The sequence below is a fragment of the Trachemys scripta genome, chromosome 11, assembly GCF_013100865.1.
Source record: "Trachemys scripta elegans isolate TJP31775 chromosome 11, CAS_Tse_1.0, whole genome shotgun sequence".
Taxonomy (NCBI): Eukaryota; Metazoa; Chordata; order Testudines; family Emydidae; genus Trachemys; species Trachemys scripta.
Genome location: NC_048308.1, coordinates 34578934 through 34595698, shown reverse-complemented (window position 1 = coordinate 34595698; position 16765 = coordinate 34578934). Strand labels below are relative to the sequence as shown.

The following is a 16765-nucleotide window of genomic DNA, read 5'->3' as shown; positions in this document are numbered from 1 at the left end:
ACATTCAAGACTCCTGTAATACACCCCGGAATATTAGCCTTTTTTGCAACTGCATTATGTTGTTGACTCACATTCAATTTGTGATCCACTATAACCCCTAGATACCTTTGGAGGGCTTTACTTTTAGTTCAAGTGGTAGAGGCCTTTATAAAACTGAAGGATCTAGGTTCTAATCACTATGAATTATCTCGAAACTGTGTCTGTAGCACAAGGGTTTGTTACATCTGTCCTTTTCACTTCACTGCAACTGAGCTTTTCACTTGTAATTCTCTTGCTCGCATGCTGCGATACCAAACTTTGCCTTGACACCACAGATATTTCAACTACTAGGGCTCTAACACCCAATACTATTTCCCAACTACCTTTAAATGCTGTACTCCACCCAGGGTTCCAAACATCCCATCTCTTTAATGCACTTCCCCTAAGTGCTGTGCAGTCTGACCCTGCCAAAGGAAAACAGCAGCAGCAGAATGACCATAAGCAGATGGATCACACTGCCCTCTGTTGATCCATCATAGTTCAGCTGATTCATCACATTGTTAATACCTCCCCAAAAGAGAGAACATGCTGTAGTTTCCTCACAGTAAATGACATTAAGATTTGGAGTAACTATTGTCTATATGTGGGATTTTTTTACAGAAGGAACTCCCTGGCCCCTATATGAATTATAAAGCATTTCTAATCATAGGTAGTTGGTCTCCGAGGATACTATGTTGATGCCTCAGTCAGATGGGAAAATGTAAAATTATCATCTTTAAAAGGGTTGTTGCACCTTTAAGAAATGATAGCTGCATCCTAGTTCTGCTTGCTTGTTGCTCAGCGACAGATTTTCAGAGGCTTGAACAGAGCTTGTGGTGTTTGGGAGAAAAGATTACAAGAGAAAGCAGGGAGAGTGAAGAGAAGATGCTTAGAGGGAGACGTGAGCCAGAGTTAAAATGATTAGAACATTACCACTGGGAACTGAAGTAAAATTCAGGGTGCATCTTGATGAAAAAGAGTTTTGAGTGGAATTCTGGCAAATAAGAAGTCTAAAATAACAGGCAAACAGTGAGTAGGAGAATACATTTTATTGTATAGACTTGTAATTGGGAACAGGAATGAGGGAGGAAAATTTATTTAATTATATTAATTTCTGATGCATTAAGACACTTGGAAAATAATTTATAAAATTGGAATATTTGTAAAATTATTTTTAGAAAAGTAGAATAAGACTTTAGGCTCAGATTCAGGCTTGATGTAAGCAGGTGTAAATCCACTTCGCACCACTTTTTGCATCTATTTCACACCAACTCTGAATTTGGTACACTGACTTTTAAATAATTATGCTATAGGGAACTTGTTTTTAATTCCACAAGTATTACAGATGGAAGCCCTGAGCTGCAATTGTCCTGGAGCTGTGGTTTGTTGGTTCAAATATATAAAAGCTGTCCTCTACTTCAGACATACTGCACTGCCTCTGATCAGTGCCCACCAATTGTAGGTCTTATTTTGCCCTTAAGTTTTGATGCAAAATAATTCTTTAGCTCACCTGGTCTTTTTTCTTGCACCTATCCTTTATGATTTGTAGCAAGGGGAACAAATCACTTCCTCTTGTTGTGTAAACATAATGATTGCCACATGTTATTATTTCTACTGCATTGGATCCATGTTGAGTACAGGAAAGCCAAGAAAAATATGCAAAGAGCAACTGGTAGTTGAGACAGCTTTAGTGCAGCTCCTACTAGATTTGCTAGTGGAATGTCCCTTTAGGATTATCTAGAAGAGCTGTGCCTTTCTGCAGCGGTAATGTGCAGGGCACACCCACAATCGATTCAGACACTGGAGGGAGTATCCCATTATTTGAGTCTGCTCTAATGTTTACCACCAGTTGGCAGACATGACATAAGCTGCATTTGCAGACTTGCCCCACTTTTTCCTCTCATTAAAGGACTGATTCTGTAAGGTACTGAACACTTTCAACTCCCATTGAAGTGACCGTGAGAGCTTTCAGCATGCATTCAGCTCCTGACAGTGTTGGACCATATGAGCATTAGAGAACTGCATGTGGCTCGGTGCTACGTTTTTTGTCACTGAAACAGAAAAGAATCAGATTTCTTCATGTTGGTTTGTAGGGTCTGTTTAGAAAAAAAAAGTGAAAAGTTTGAATGTAATAGTGTTTACTGTGTACTTACTGAAGTTAAATGGAGTGGTGATTCTTCTGTGCATATTATACGAATGTGAGGTTACTTGGTTCAGTCCTAGGTTTTAACATAAGAAACTCAAAGATAAAGTGGTCCTGTCTTAAAAAAGGTCTGGATTAGAAATACTATGGCATTATGTATTAGATCTAGGACTTTAAAAAACGAGATACGTTACATTCAGTTTTGATGTTGCACTACTGTGGCATGTTTGGTATGGGGCAACACCTTAAGACAGTGTTTCCCAAACTTGGGACGCTGCTTGTGTAGGGAAAGCCCCTGGTGGGCCGGGCTGGTTTGTTTACCTGCCCTGTTCGCAGGTCCGGCTGATCGCGGCTCCCACTGGCCGCAGTTCACCACTTTGGGCGAATGGGGGCTGCTGGAAATGGTGGCCAGTATGTCCTTCGGCCCGCGCCACTTCCAGCAGCAATCATTGGTCTGGAGCAGCGAACTGCGGCCAGTGGGAGCCGCAATCGGCTGGACCTGCGGACGGGGCAGGTAAACAAATCGGCCCGGCCTGCCAGGGGCTTTCCCTACACAAGCGGTATCCCAAGTTTGGGAAACACTGCTTTAAGACAACTCAGAAATGTAAGGCAGTGCAGAATGAGGCTTCTGGTTGGCAGGGCCGGCTCCAGGCACCAGCAAAGGAAGCAGGTGCTTGGGGCGGCCAATGGAAAGAGACGGCACGTCCGGGTCTTCGGCGGCAATTCAGCGGCGGGTCCCTCTCTTCATCTTTGAGCTGCTGCCGAAGTGCTGCCAAAGAGGAAGAGAGGGAGCGAAGGACCCGCCGCCCAAGTGCCGGTGATCTCCCTCTCCTCCCTTCCAACTCCCCCCCCCCCCCCCGGCACCCGCTTCCTTTGCTGGTCGCTGGAGCCGGCCCTGCCGGTTGGGTAAGCAATGTTTTGCACTTGAAGGTACATGCTATTCTATAATTTTGCATTGCCTGCCTGTCAGTTTTAAGCTGTAGTTTTTCACATATAGAGCCCTGTAATACTGCTACACCTGTGATCAGCAGAGGCACTTGGAGTATCATTCCCCTGAGTTAAAAAGGGATGATGGTGGCAGGACCCTTCTTTTGAACAGTTATTGACTTTGGAATTTAGTCATTCCCCCACCCATTAGGTCAGAAATAGCTCAAGTTTCTTCACCTACAAGGACATGCGGCAAGATCCTTTTTTTTTTTTTTATTGGATTATAGTGAGAGTTGAAAGCAGGAACATTTATGAGAGGGTGAGATGAATATAGGCATAGTTTTTGTCTGGTTGATTTGTTAATGTGGATGGGGTTCAATCTAGTTCAGCCTACCATAGAGAGTTTTATTTTTTAATTTTTAATATTTTTGTATCCTTTTAAATTATGTAAAACTACCCAGGATTGGGGTGTTTTTTGCTATAAGTTAAAATCAGTAATAATACTGATGTCACTTATAAAAATTCATGACTATAGTGAAATCATGCAGTTAGCAGGTAAGTGAGCTAACCACTAATTTAATCAATACAGATGATTACAGTGATATTTTGGCACTTACATACATTGCCTAAATGTTGCTTAATAAATCCAGTTCAGATGGATGAATCTGCAGTACTTAAGAGTAATATTTATTCACTGCCAAAGGGAAAATGTTACTTCACTCACCAATGTAAATAATAGCCGTTTAAGTGAGATTTATTAAATGTAATACTCAGATTTTGAAATATATGAATGTATATTATGTAATTGTAAAATTATTTTGAGAATTGGCTCTGTTTTGTGATTTAAGGGGCAATTTTGGGGCAGGGGCTAGATTGTGGGAGGGGGTGAGGCCTCCAGCTGGGGGTATGGGGCCAGGGATTAAGGGTTTGGGGTGCTGGAGGGGGCTCAGGGCTGGGGCAGGGGAGTGGGATGTGGGGAGCAAGCTCTGGGAGGTAACTTGGGTGCAGGAGGGGATTCGGGGTGTGGGCTCTGGGCATTGCTTACCTCCGGCAGCTCCCGGGATGTGGCGACATGTCCCTCTGGCTACTAGGCGGAGGTGTGGCCAGGTGACTCCGCACCCTGCTCTTGCCCGCAGGTGCACTGCCCCCATAGCTCTCATTGGTTGCAGTTCCTGGTCAATGGGAGCTGCAGAGCCGGTGCTTGGGGCGGGGGCAGTGCGCGGAGCCTCCCTGGCCACCCCTGCATCTAGGGACTGGAGGGACATGCTGGCAGCTTCTGGGAGCTGCGTGGAGCCAGGTAGGGAGCCTGCCTTAACCCCGCTATGCCGCCAACCAGACTTTTAATGGGTTGGTCAGCTTTAGAGGTTTATATTGAATAATGTTGTATTTTGGAGATCTGGAGATTAACAGCTATTATCATCACACCTGTACAACCTCAACATTACACATCACTTGGAGGGAGGAGGGTAAGATTGCCACCAGGGAGGTGAAAGTGTTGCCATGGCAAACCAAGGCAAATCCAAACTCTGCCCTAGGCTCCTCTCTTTAAACTCCTTTGTTTGTCAATTACATAAAATTGAAAAGAATGAAAATTTAATAATTATGTAACAATCATTCAGCGTAACAAGACCATAGGGAATTATGAGAGTCCAAAAAGGTGTTAGATTTATTGTTACTACACAAATTACTCTTAAAAACAAAGCAAATTATTAGGCTATTAGTATAATACATGACATATGAAGTATAAATACTGCAGATTAATACCATATTATGAAAATCTGCATATTGGTAGGTTTTTTGAGACTGTTTAATATTACACATTGTATAGAACAGTGTGGAAATACAATACCTCTATTATAGTGGAATACTTTTAATTTGTACACCCTGCTGGAGTTAGAAAACATTCTTATTAAACTATTGCCTTGATTAGCAGAGACTCAAAGAAATACATTGTACTGGGAGAGAATCACATTCATTTATTTAATTCTTTATGATATGATTATTTTAAAAACAATCCAAGTATTTAAAATACTATAATAATGTCAAACTGACTTCCTGGGCAAAGAAGCAGAGAAGTAGTGTCCAGTGAACAGGGGTTTACACCATACCTTCCATCCTTTTTCTAGCCTCAGAGATGAGGAAGCTTTGGCCCCTTTAAGATTTGCACAACCCCCTCCCACAATGGGCTTGAGGGTGGGAGCTTTGTGACTGATTGATTGGGTGTACAGGAGGGTGTACATAAGTTTGTTGGTTCCTATGCATCCAAGGGGAAGGCTTTCTTTGCTAGGAAGAAAAGCCTCCTCCTCCCTATGACATTAGGGTAGGACTGGTTTGGCGGGCCTTGCAGTGGGCTTCTGCTAGCCATTTGTTTGGGGCTGGGAAGGAAATTTTCCCTCACAGGGTGGGGTTATTTCACTTCCCCGCAGCAGCCCAAGAGCTCAGTGCATAGGGTAGGTTGTTAAATTCATTTTGTTGAAATTTGCCAAGTGCCCAGTGCAGTTGCTCATTCCATAGTGGGCCGATTTCCCCAATGAAGTAGATTAGGAGAAAGCATCTCTGAAAGAACTTGGGGAATGGGGACGGGGCTCCTATGTCTGCCTTAGTGAGGAGAAAACTCTCTCTTCCCCATGGCCTTATCGCTGGTAAAAGAGGAGAGCAATGGGGTCCCAGCAACAGTGCTGGAACAGGTTGACCAGGTGGGTGGGTGGCTGGCTGGCAGTGGCCCTCCACCAGGTGGAACAGATTTCAAAGGCAGGATGAATTATTGCTGGATAGTTGCAAGGTGTGTTAAACCAACCACATTCCTGGTGTCTTGTATTTCTTTCTGTGGTGTCTGAGACAATAGGAAATTTACATTACCAAGCACAGTCCACATCTGCGTATTACTGTTAATAGGCTTGCAGAAGACATCAAGTGTGCCACTTGAGTGGACTAGGGCCATGTCTACATTTACCGGGGATCGACGCTGCTATGATCAATGCAGCAGGGGTTGTTTTAGCGGGTCTAGTGAAGACCCTCTAAATCGACTGCAGAGCACTCTCTGGTCGACTCCGGTACTCCACCAGAATGAGAGGAGTAAGATAAGTCGATGGGAGAACATCACCTGTCAATGCAGCACAGTGTAGACACCGCAGTAAGTCAACCTAATCTACCTCAACTCCAGCTACATTATTCATGTAACTGGAGTAGTGTAACTTAGGTCGACTTACCCAGTAGTGTAGATAACGTGCACATTTTATCTGTTCTTAGTTACTGAAATATATGACACTGTTCCTGTTTTCTGACATTTGTGCTGTTGCATTTGAGGTTTGCAGCATTCATCATGGTGATGATTAACAAAAAAGAGTATTAGTTCAACATATATTTGATATTTTTAAAGCAGAGTGGAAAGTAATCTGCTATCAGTTATAGTGGATGTCCAGTGTCTCAAATAAAATAACTTTACAGAAACACAATTTGGGCACTACAGGTAGGCTCAGATATACCAGTGATAATGATCAAATTAATTTGCAGTTATATTTTGCATTTATTTCTAGTAATATAATTTTATCTATCATACTTTCAGGTTCAGGGAAATGGGGACCTTTTTCCTTTAATTTGATTCTACTATATTGTTACTGAACTATGTGAAGATATAATCTCATCCATATTGTGCTCATTGGTTTATCTGGATTTTGCATTAAATCAGTGTTCCTGTTGTTTAGAGGTCAGATTGTGTTGTGACTTTCTGCTTTAGACAAACATCAGCTAGGACTGCAGTTGAAACCAGGGAATTTAGTAAGCCCCTGTTTCCTGACTATTGATGAATTACAAGGCTGAATAGTCCTTGCTTATTTTGGCTATGGTATTTGAAATTAGTTCAGTCCAAACTCTTATTCTTATAAATGGTGTAGCTTTGAATACATTTATTATATGGTGCACTGAATAATGTTACACTGGAAAATGAGATCCCTTCTAAACCCCCTGTTTTTTCATATGCTCACAACTTTTCAAAATATTCATCTTTTGGGCTGAAATGTTCAGTGTTTAGTTCATCTTGGAAAAAATAAACGCCTATTGCTGAACCTGCTCAGGAGCACTTTTTTTTTAAGTAATTATAACTTTCATTTTTAATTCTCTCTGCCATTCTATGTAAACAAAGGCATGAGTCCTCCTTGAAAATTCTATTCATGCCCAGTTTCAGATTTGCGCCATTTTTGCTGTAACCCTGTTTATAAAAGGTGTGGTTAGAATTTCATGGGGAAAGTGAGTTTTGTTTTGTTTTTGTTTTTTTTAAATTTGTTTGCTTTTCTGAGAGTTCTGCTCAAAAATGGCTGACGGAAATTTGGTCAAGCTTTCAGAAAAAAAATTTTTTTATTGAGATTAAAGCATGGAAAAGTTCAGCCCTAATGGTGAATATTCTGGAAAGTTCCCAGGGCATAAAAACTGGGCTATATTGGAAACTGTTTTCCAACCATTGGACTAATATCACAAGGACTTAACTATGTGCTTAGCTTTATGCACTGTGAGTAATACTATTGATGTCAATGGAACAACTCGGAGTGTACAGTTAAATACAGACACAAGTCTTTGTGGGATTGGCGTCTCCCAAATGGCAATTGTAATAAATTATTTTTCTTAACAGGGCTGCTGGAATTATTGGGTCACTTCAGGAAACAAATGGTATTAGCTTTTATTACTTGCAACATTCAGAACTACAAGAAGTAAAGCTGATTGTCAAGTTATGAACTTTTCTCATTATCTCAATGTACCTTTGGTTATGAAGTTGGCTTGATCATCAGAAGAATTCAGTACCCAGGGGTTCTGGGGAAGCCAGTGAGAACTGCAGGTAGTTAATACCTGTGAAAATCAGGCCAAGTATATGCAGAGGATACGGCACAGTTTACTGTGACCTATAAGGCTGTCTGTCTGTACAGACAGATCAAGGGGTTGTGACACTAGCAATGGAGATTGTATGTATAATCTGATTGAGTTTTCCAGACTTTTTTAAAAATTGTGTTTGTATTATCTTGGGTTTTCCTCAGGCAAGAGAAGTGATACATTTCATGCAAATTTGGCCACAGTCTCTTGTTAATTTCAGTGGCTTCAGCTGTGAAGTCCCTAATGCTTCCCCTCCTGTTTTACCAAAAAGAATCAGTGTCACTATGCCAAAGATATAATTTGAATGGAATGGAAAAGCTTAAGTGGTTAGCTTTTTATTAGGTAGCTGTGAAGTAATGCAAGTCCCTTACTGTACAATGCTTTAGGAGAGGGTAGGAGGCAGATAACAGTAAAGATTTTAGTCATTATTTGTAGCTGTCCATTCATATTTTAAGTAGGTAACTTAAATACATACCAGAAACTAATAGTATGTATTGATGACATAAACTTTATTATTTTCAAGAGTTTGATTTCTGCTATAGATCTGATCCTGCAGCCCCTGCTTCTCAGGAGATAAATCCCATTGATATTGTGGCAGAAGTGGATCCTTATGCAGTGATCTTCAAAGGAGCCAATGGGAGTTAGGCACCCAGTTTCCTCAGGTGTCTTTGAAAAATCTCAACCTTAATGTTTTAGATAGTTTGCATTTTCAGTTGTTGGTAGGTAAAACCAGATAAGTCATTAAATAAACCCCAGGGAGTGTTTTGATTTTTGTTCCTGTTGAATTCTTGTTTTCCTAACTTTTTTTTTTCTTCTGTTTCTCTAGAACTTTCTGATACAAGAGGCTAAACGTTAATTAAAATTTGCAGAATGAAAAGATGGCGCAGGCACTGCTGGTACCACCGGGACCTGACAGCTTCTTCTACTTCACTAGAGAGTCTCTTGCAGCTATTGAACAACGTATCGCTGAAGAAAAGGCTAATCGTCTCAAAGAAGACCATAAAGATGATGATGTCAATGAAGAAAATGGCCCAAAGCCAAATAGTGACTTGGAAGCAGGAAAGACACTCCCATTTATTTATAGCGACATACCTCCGGGAATGGTGTCCGAACCCTTGGAGGACCTGGACCCATATTACATCAATAAAAAGGTAGCTATTTACTAAGCCTATTTTTATGCTGTACCTGTTGAATTTAATGCACTGTTAGACTTTAAAACCTGTAGCATGGGAGTGGCCAGCTTGGCAGCCTCAATGAAAATTATGTACGTCCTGTGATGTCACAGACACAAATTGATTTTTGTGGCCACAGTATGAATTTATTTGTAAATGTTCCGTTTTTGGTAGGATACACTGCTTTTCGGTGATGGCCATATAGTCCTCAGAGTTCTTGCCGTCTGAGTTGGGGCGGGGGAGTGGTTTGCCTTCCTGCTTATTGCTTCCTGCTCCCTGTTCCTGTTTGTTTCCTGGCTCCTGATCCCTGGACAAAGTGTTCCAGTTCGTGTGTGTACACATAGTGTTGGATATATGCAGTTACTCAGGGCCTGCTGCTACATACCTGGCATTTGGATAGTTATACTGTTTGTTGTTCAGGCTGTTGCTGACTTATCTGGTTCATGGTAATTACCATAGGCGCTGACTCCGTGGATGCTCCGGGGCTGGAGCACCCATGGGGAAAAATTGGTGGGTGCATCCACCGGCAGTCAAGCTCCCTGCCTCGCCCAGCTCACCTCTGCCTCCACCTCCTACCCTGAGTGCACTGCATCCCCGCTTCTCCTCCCAGCACTTGCCACCGCGAAATAGCTGTTTCGTGGCATAACAAGCTGTGGGAGGGAGGGGGGAGAAGCGGGAACGTGGCATGCTCAGGGGAGAAGGCAGGCTGTGCAGAATGTCAACAAGTATTTTGGGACTGGAGATTCTGTTCTGCTAAAGAGGAAAATGTTTTTTGATGGTCGACAGCAGCCCAACAAAACTGTATATGAGTTTGCATGTTTGCAGTGGTTGGCTTAGGTCTGTGAATTTGCGGATTGTATGATGATCATGCTCAGAGATATTTTTGTGATTGATGTAGCAAATGACCAGTTGGGCAAATGGTTACTGGCTGAAGATGCTAGAATTCTAACTTTTGATCCCCCGGTTGTTAAGAGTGAGGCATTTGAGAGGGCTCAAGGTGAAAGGGGTTCTGTGTCTCAGACTGCTGCTACCTTTTTGTCTACGCTTAAACCATCAGCCACTCCTCCTACTTCCATCTTCCAGAATCACATGACACACGTACTTCTGCCCTACAGCTTCGGCAACGAAAGTTGACAGCTCCTCAGTGTTTCCACTATAGTAGTATGGATCACTTGGCCAATTTCCTTGCCTGTCTAGGTAGAACTGCTATGTGCTGGTCTTGTGGGAAGGAAGGACACTTGACATTAGTGTGCTGTTGTACACTGTTTCACAATGTTCTGAGACCTCAAGTGCATACCGTGAATGTGAAGTTGCATTAGATCACCTTTACCCAGGACTCTGATATTTTCTTTATGACCTTCTCATATGGCAAGGTGCTAGAGCTGGTATCCTGTATTGTAGAAATTAATGATACACTGCTGAAGTTCATGGTGGACAAAGGTGTTGAGATTATGAACTAACCCAGAGGGGAGAACACTAATCTGGACACTAGCCTCACTACAATTATTCTAAAAGCTTGGAAATTTGTATGTTTTACAGACAGTGGGTGAAGCTGTAAGCTCTGGGTTCTACAAAGGCATAGCCTTGACTTCAAAGTTTACATTGTTAAAGGGGGGGGGCTACAGATGCTGTTCCATTACTGTCCTATGATCTCTGCTTGCAGCTTGATGTTATGCATAAATAACCACAGGTTAGGTGTCCTGTGTTAATGTCAGCCAGAATAGAAAGGGATACCCAGTGTATTGTTCAGAGACCCAATGATTTATTTAATGGTAATAGTGTTTTGTCCATGGGATATATGTATTCTCTGCAGTTGGATTCAAACACCAAGCCATCTGCACTGCCTGCATGTTGTGTATCTCCTGCACTTGTAGACGAGATCTGAGCAGAATTGCAGCTCATGAAAGATAATGGTATCATTTGGGAGATGGAAGGGCTCACAGACTGTAGTTTACCCATGTGATTGTATACAAGGAAAATGGTGACACTTGAAGTGCGCAGATTTTAGGTACTTAATAAGTATGTGAAATGTGAATGGTTTCAATTGCTAACCTTCAAAGAGATGACATGCTGGGTTTTTTTTGTGCTGGATTACCAATCTGATTATTGGCAGATACCTGTGGCTGAAAGTTCGCAGTGGTTATTGACTTTCAGCATGCTATTTGGGAGGTACTGGTATCAACGACTCCTTTTTGGCTTAGTCTCTGCTCCTAAGGTATTTCAGAGAGTGGTCTCTCAGCTCCTTGATAATATCCAGGGTGCATATTGATATTTGGATGACACTGTCGTCTTTCCAAAGACCCTTCCTGAGCATAATGCTATTCTGGATCAGGTGCTAACTTGACTCCAGGAAGCTGGCAAAAAGCTGAATGTGGTCTAGTGTAGTTTTGCAAAAGATCCTGTAGCGTTTCTAAGCATTCTCTGTCAGCCAATGGTATGAAACTGACACCTGAAAGGCTACAAGTTGTTGTTTCGCTACCATTACCCACTGATCATAGCTGTTTATGTTTATTCCTTGCCCTGGCTTAATACATAGGAGACCATCCTCTCCTCCATTTTAGTGTTTTTGCCAAGCTGCTGTGGAATTTAACAGGGCCGGGGACAATTCTTTTGGACTAAAGAAGCAAAGCAATGTTTTGAAACCCTGCATCAAGCCTTCTGTGGGATCCAATCCCATGCTTATTTTGATCCATGGAAACCCATAATGATTCAGACTGATGCATGTAATTCGTGACTGGTACAGTTATGCTCTAGGAGGCATGGCTGGTTATATTTGCATCCTATACTCTTATCTCGATGGAAGCAAAGTATTCCCAGATTGATCTAAAATTCTTTTGCTATTATATGCTTCAAAGTCAACTTAGTGGAAAGACATTTCACCTTAGAAACTGATCATGTGCCTATTTTGGGCCTCTGGCATGAAGCCATTGACCTGCTGAGTGTAAGACTGCTGCCGTGGTTTATTCAGTTGCAGCAGTATGACTTTGATTTGGTACACATCAAATAAAAGGTGTAACTTACATGCCTACACTCTTGGAAGAAACTCTGCTGGTTTGGCACCCTCATATGCAGAAACAGCAGAGTACACTATATGCTTTTTACTGAAAGATAGGCCAATTGACTTAAGGCAGACTGCTTGACCCCACTCTTCAAGATGGTGAACTGTGCAAGGTATAAGTGGACTGGATGGATCCAGTCCTTAAGAAAATTTTGGCTATATTCTATAAAACTTGTTTTGAGCCCATGTTAAAGACGCGCTACTTGACATGCAGAGGAGCCTGGGAGATCATCCCAGCAGCGTTGCAACAAACAGGCCTGGATGTGGCTCGTGAAAGACACTTGGGAGTTACAAAGATGAAGGAACTTCTGCATAGTTATGCTTGGTGGGCAAGGCTGCATTCAGATATAGATTGTTGTGTGAAGGCGTGCTTAGCTTGCACAATGCATAGAACTACTGGCTCCTTTGTAACTGATAGTCATAGACAGACCATGGGAGAGAATTGAAGTGTATGTTATAGGCTGCTCAATTGGACTGTGTGGCACTGTTGACCATTATAGTCTATTACTCACGTTACCCCTTTGCAGTCATAATTTCACAAGACGCCTCAAAGGAGCTCATTTCTTTCTTAACCACTTTATTTATGATGTTTCAGATAAGGGGGACCCCTTTTGTATCAAGAGAATTTGAAGGTTTTTCTGACGGGTATTGGTACAGTGCATTATAAATCTGCTGTGTACTATTCTCAAAGAAGTGGGATAGTGGAGAGACTGCATGGGACTCTGAAGTAGCATGTAGATGGCATGCTGGAGGAATGTCAGGATACATCCTTCCCTGTTGCACTGTGTCATGGTTTAGAGGATGTTCAGAGTATGGCTCATGAAAGTATTGGAGAAACCCCATTCTATTGGCTTTTCAACTGACCTGTGGAAACCAAGTTGTCTATGCTGATGAGAGGTTCATCCCATTCCTTCGCCATTTTCAAAGCTGATTCATGTCATTAGGAAATATGCAAGTCTCAGAGAGCATATCCATGCAAGACTCCATGCATTCTATCCTGGAGAAGAAGTATGTCTTAGGCGAGGATCTGGAAGTGTTTTAGATACTTATGCTGTGATCTTGTGGGCTGCAGGGTATGGAGCATGGTGTGTATATTTACCACAGGGAGAACATCTTCTTAACCAGCAAGAGATACTGCTACTGAAAGGAGAACAGATAGGGAAGAGGACACTCTTTCAGTATATGATGTCATGTGGCCAGTTGGGAAGTTGTGCCACAGCAACAGGATCCATCTCCTAAGCTGAATCAGAGCTATCACCTGGTGCCTCCTGCAAAGCACCACTGAGCTTTTGGGAAGAAGGGAAGGAAATTAAGGGGGGGGGGAGCAGCATTATATTCCTGCTTATTGCTTCCTGCTCCCCGTTCTTGTTTGTTTCCTAGTTCCTGCTCCCTGAACTAAGTGTTCCTGTTCCTGTGCATGTGTGTTCATGCATAGAATTGGATGTATGCAGTTACTTAGGGCCTGCCGTTACATACCTGTTATTTGGACTGTTATATTAGTTTATATATAGTATAAAGGCTAATACAGTATACTAAGGCTACAGGCTGGGCTTCACTACAGGGAGATTGACACTGCTACAATCGATGCAGCAGGGGTCGATTTAGAAGGTCTAAACCCACTAAATGGATGGCAGAGTGCTCTCTGGTTGACGCAATGCAGTGAAGACACCGGGGTAAGTCGACCTAAGCTATGTCGATGCCAGCTACATTATTCACATAGCTGTGGTAGAGTAACTTAGGTCAACTTACTCTGGTAATGAAGACAAACCCTACTATTCACCCAAGTGCAGAGGTCTTGCACAAGGTCCTCTGTGCCCCTTGCAATTCGTTACAGCTGTGCAGGTAGCTGCTGGCAGAACGACCATGCAGAGGAAGTCTCCACACCAATTTCAAATAGGCCAGCATTGGTAGATAAGGTTTTCGCTCATTATATGAGTTCAAGGTGTAGATGCTGCGAAGCACCCTGGGGTTTGGTATATGCAGGAACCGTAGCCAGTATTCTTTTCCTTAGGCTGGAATAGCACCTGTAGATGGTCTGCACTGCAATCCAGTGCCATGCATGTGTGGGAATTCTAGTCCCTTAAGTACACATGGAGTTCCTCACACAAATCCCAATTAAATTCTGTCAAGCCAGATTTCTACAAAATTTAGAACAAGTATATCAAAACTGACATTTTAATTATTCTAATGTTTAGTGAGAAATAATTAGTTCTAAATTAAGGGAAAGTATCAGGAAAATAGCTTATCATTATCTGTACTAGAAATTCAAAAGATCAGTGAAGTGTTATAGCATAATTTTAAAACTGAAAAATGAATTGGATATATCAGTTACTGAAAATTGCTCTTGAAATGAAATTGACAGGTTAAACAAATAAAGCCTATTGTATATGTAAGATAGCATGAACTTCAGAGGTATTAATACTTATTAACTAGCTGTTATTGGTTCTACATAGAAAGAGACAAGTAAATAAGAGCTAGCATCCCTCTGCCTCATTCCCTCATGAATAATATACATATGAAAGTAAATGGTTAATGACTATAACTAATTGGTTTGGGATCAATATAAAAGCCTGACACCAGTGAAGAAAATTCCTTCTTTTCTACTAAGCCCTACTAAAACTTTCATATATTCTGTTGTAAACATGTAAAGACCAGTCAACATGACCTATTACTAAACATTGCTGTTGATCTTTGGTTTTATAAATGCTTGTTCTTCTTCGAGTGCTTGCTCATATCCATTCCATTAGGTGTGCGCGCGCCGCGTGCACGATCGTCGGAAGATTTTCTACCCTAGCAACACCGGCGGGTCGGCTGTGGAGCCCCCTAGAGTGGCGCCTTCATGGCGCTGAATATATACCCCAGCCGACCCGGCGCCCCCTCAGTTCCTTCTTACCGCCCCTGACGGTCGTTGGAACTGTGGAGCGCGGCATAGCTGTTCTCCACTCTCCCTAGCTTAGTTAGTTATTCGCAGTTGTAGTTATAGTTATAGTTCTAGTGTTTGTAGTTTATAGTTAAGTAGCCTTAAAGTTGTTAGATTTGTTATTATAGTCCAGGGGACTAAGGGGGTCGTCTCCCCCTTTCTCCCCTGGCCGCGGGCCCGGGCTCATGTCCAGAGCTCCCGGCTTCAAGCAGTGCGCCTCCTGCGCTAAACCTATGCCCACGAGCGACCCGCACGACTCCTGTCTGAAGTGCCTGGGAGAGTCCCACCAAACAGATAAGTGCAAGATCTGTAAGGCCTTCAGACCAAGGACCAAGAAAGAGCGGGACTTTCGGCTCCGGCAACTCCTGATGGAGGCGGCACTTAGCCCGGACACTCCCTCTACGAGCCAGACCCCGGCGCCTAGCACCTCGGTGCGCAGTGCCCCAGCAGCACCGGCAATGCCGACAGCGCGGGTGGTGTCGGACAAACCTCCCCGGCACCGGACCTCGTCGGCACCGCAGCAGGTACCTCGATGCCGGTCATTATCCCCGGGGCATAAAAAAGCCCATAAGACGGGGACCTCTGTGCCGAAGACGCCGGCTCCCCCAGTGCCGGGGGTAGAGCCGAGTGCGCCGGTGGAGCACCGGAAACAGGTGCCTCCAGCACTGTCGACTCCGGCACCGAGGCCGTTGAGTCCGGTGCAGATAGCGTCTCCACCGAGACCGGCGGTAATACAACTCCCGTTGACTCCGGAGACCTTCGTGGCGGCGAGAGACTTGATAGCTCTCACGGAGCCGGCACCGCCTCAACCACTGGCACCGACGGCACCGTTGACTCGCCCGGTCCAGTCAAGGGGGAAACCTGCCTTGATGCGCCCTCCATCACAAGGGCTGGAACCTCGGCACCGGTCCAGGTCCAGAAGCAGGTCCCCACGCCGCTCGCAGTCCCGGCACCGAATATCACCTCGGCACCGGTCGTACTCGCGGCCAAGATCTTCGTCGCGGCACCGTTCTACGTCTCGGCACCGCTATGATCGTCGGCACCGATCAACGTCGAGACGTAGTTCTCGGCACCGCTACGGTCGACGCTCGACGTCAAGAGGCCGCTCCCGGCACCGGGCATACTCCAGGTCCTCGTCGAGGTCCAGATCCGGCTCCCGGCACCGACGAGGTCATCGGCACCGATCGCGGTCCCGGCACCGTTCGCCGGCACCGCGCAGAGATAGATCATCTCCGGACCGGTACCGTGCAGCACCGCAGCCCACGGGGATCGTTTCGTCTCTCTCGGCACCGCCATGGCCGTCAAGATCGGTGTCTCGCTCCTCGGAGGACCTGTCGAGATCGGCATACCCCCCTCAAGGGCAAGCCGAGGAACGGAACTTGGGCCATTGGCAGGAGATGGCAGAGGACCACTCTCATGGACCATCTCACTGGTCGTTTTGGACCCCGTGGGCGTACCACCAGGAGCAAGGGGCTCCAATACCATCGACCTCTCGCTCGGGTCACTCGGTTAGAAGGGCCCCAGAATCCACCATCTCTCGGCCTCCGCCAGGGGGCATGGAGGCTTCCGTGTCCACGTCACCTGACACCATAGACCCAAGTACAGGTGATGCTCCGGCCCAAGAGCAGGGGGATCAGGACCCCCCCTTGGATCCAGTACCACCGGAG

General features: G+C 44.1%; 1 protein-coding gene across 2 annotated transcripts in view; it reads left to right on the top strand.

The window, feature by feature from the left end:
* Positions 1-886: 886 nt before the first annotated feature.
* LOC117884794 (sodium channel protein type 2 subunit alpha-like) overlaps positions 887-16765 on the top strand; it is a 140957-nt gene continuing 125078 nt past the window's right edge. For both annotated transcript variants that reach the window (XM_034785594.1, XM_034785593.1), the window contains exons 1-2: positions 887-1047; positions 8775-9099. In XM_034785594.1, the coding sequence (XP_034641485.1) occupies positions 8827-9099 (273 nt within the window). In that variant the 5' untranslated portion in view covers positions 887-1047; positions 8775-8826. The remainder of the gene's footprint in view (positions 1048-8774; positions 9100-16765) is intronic.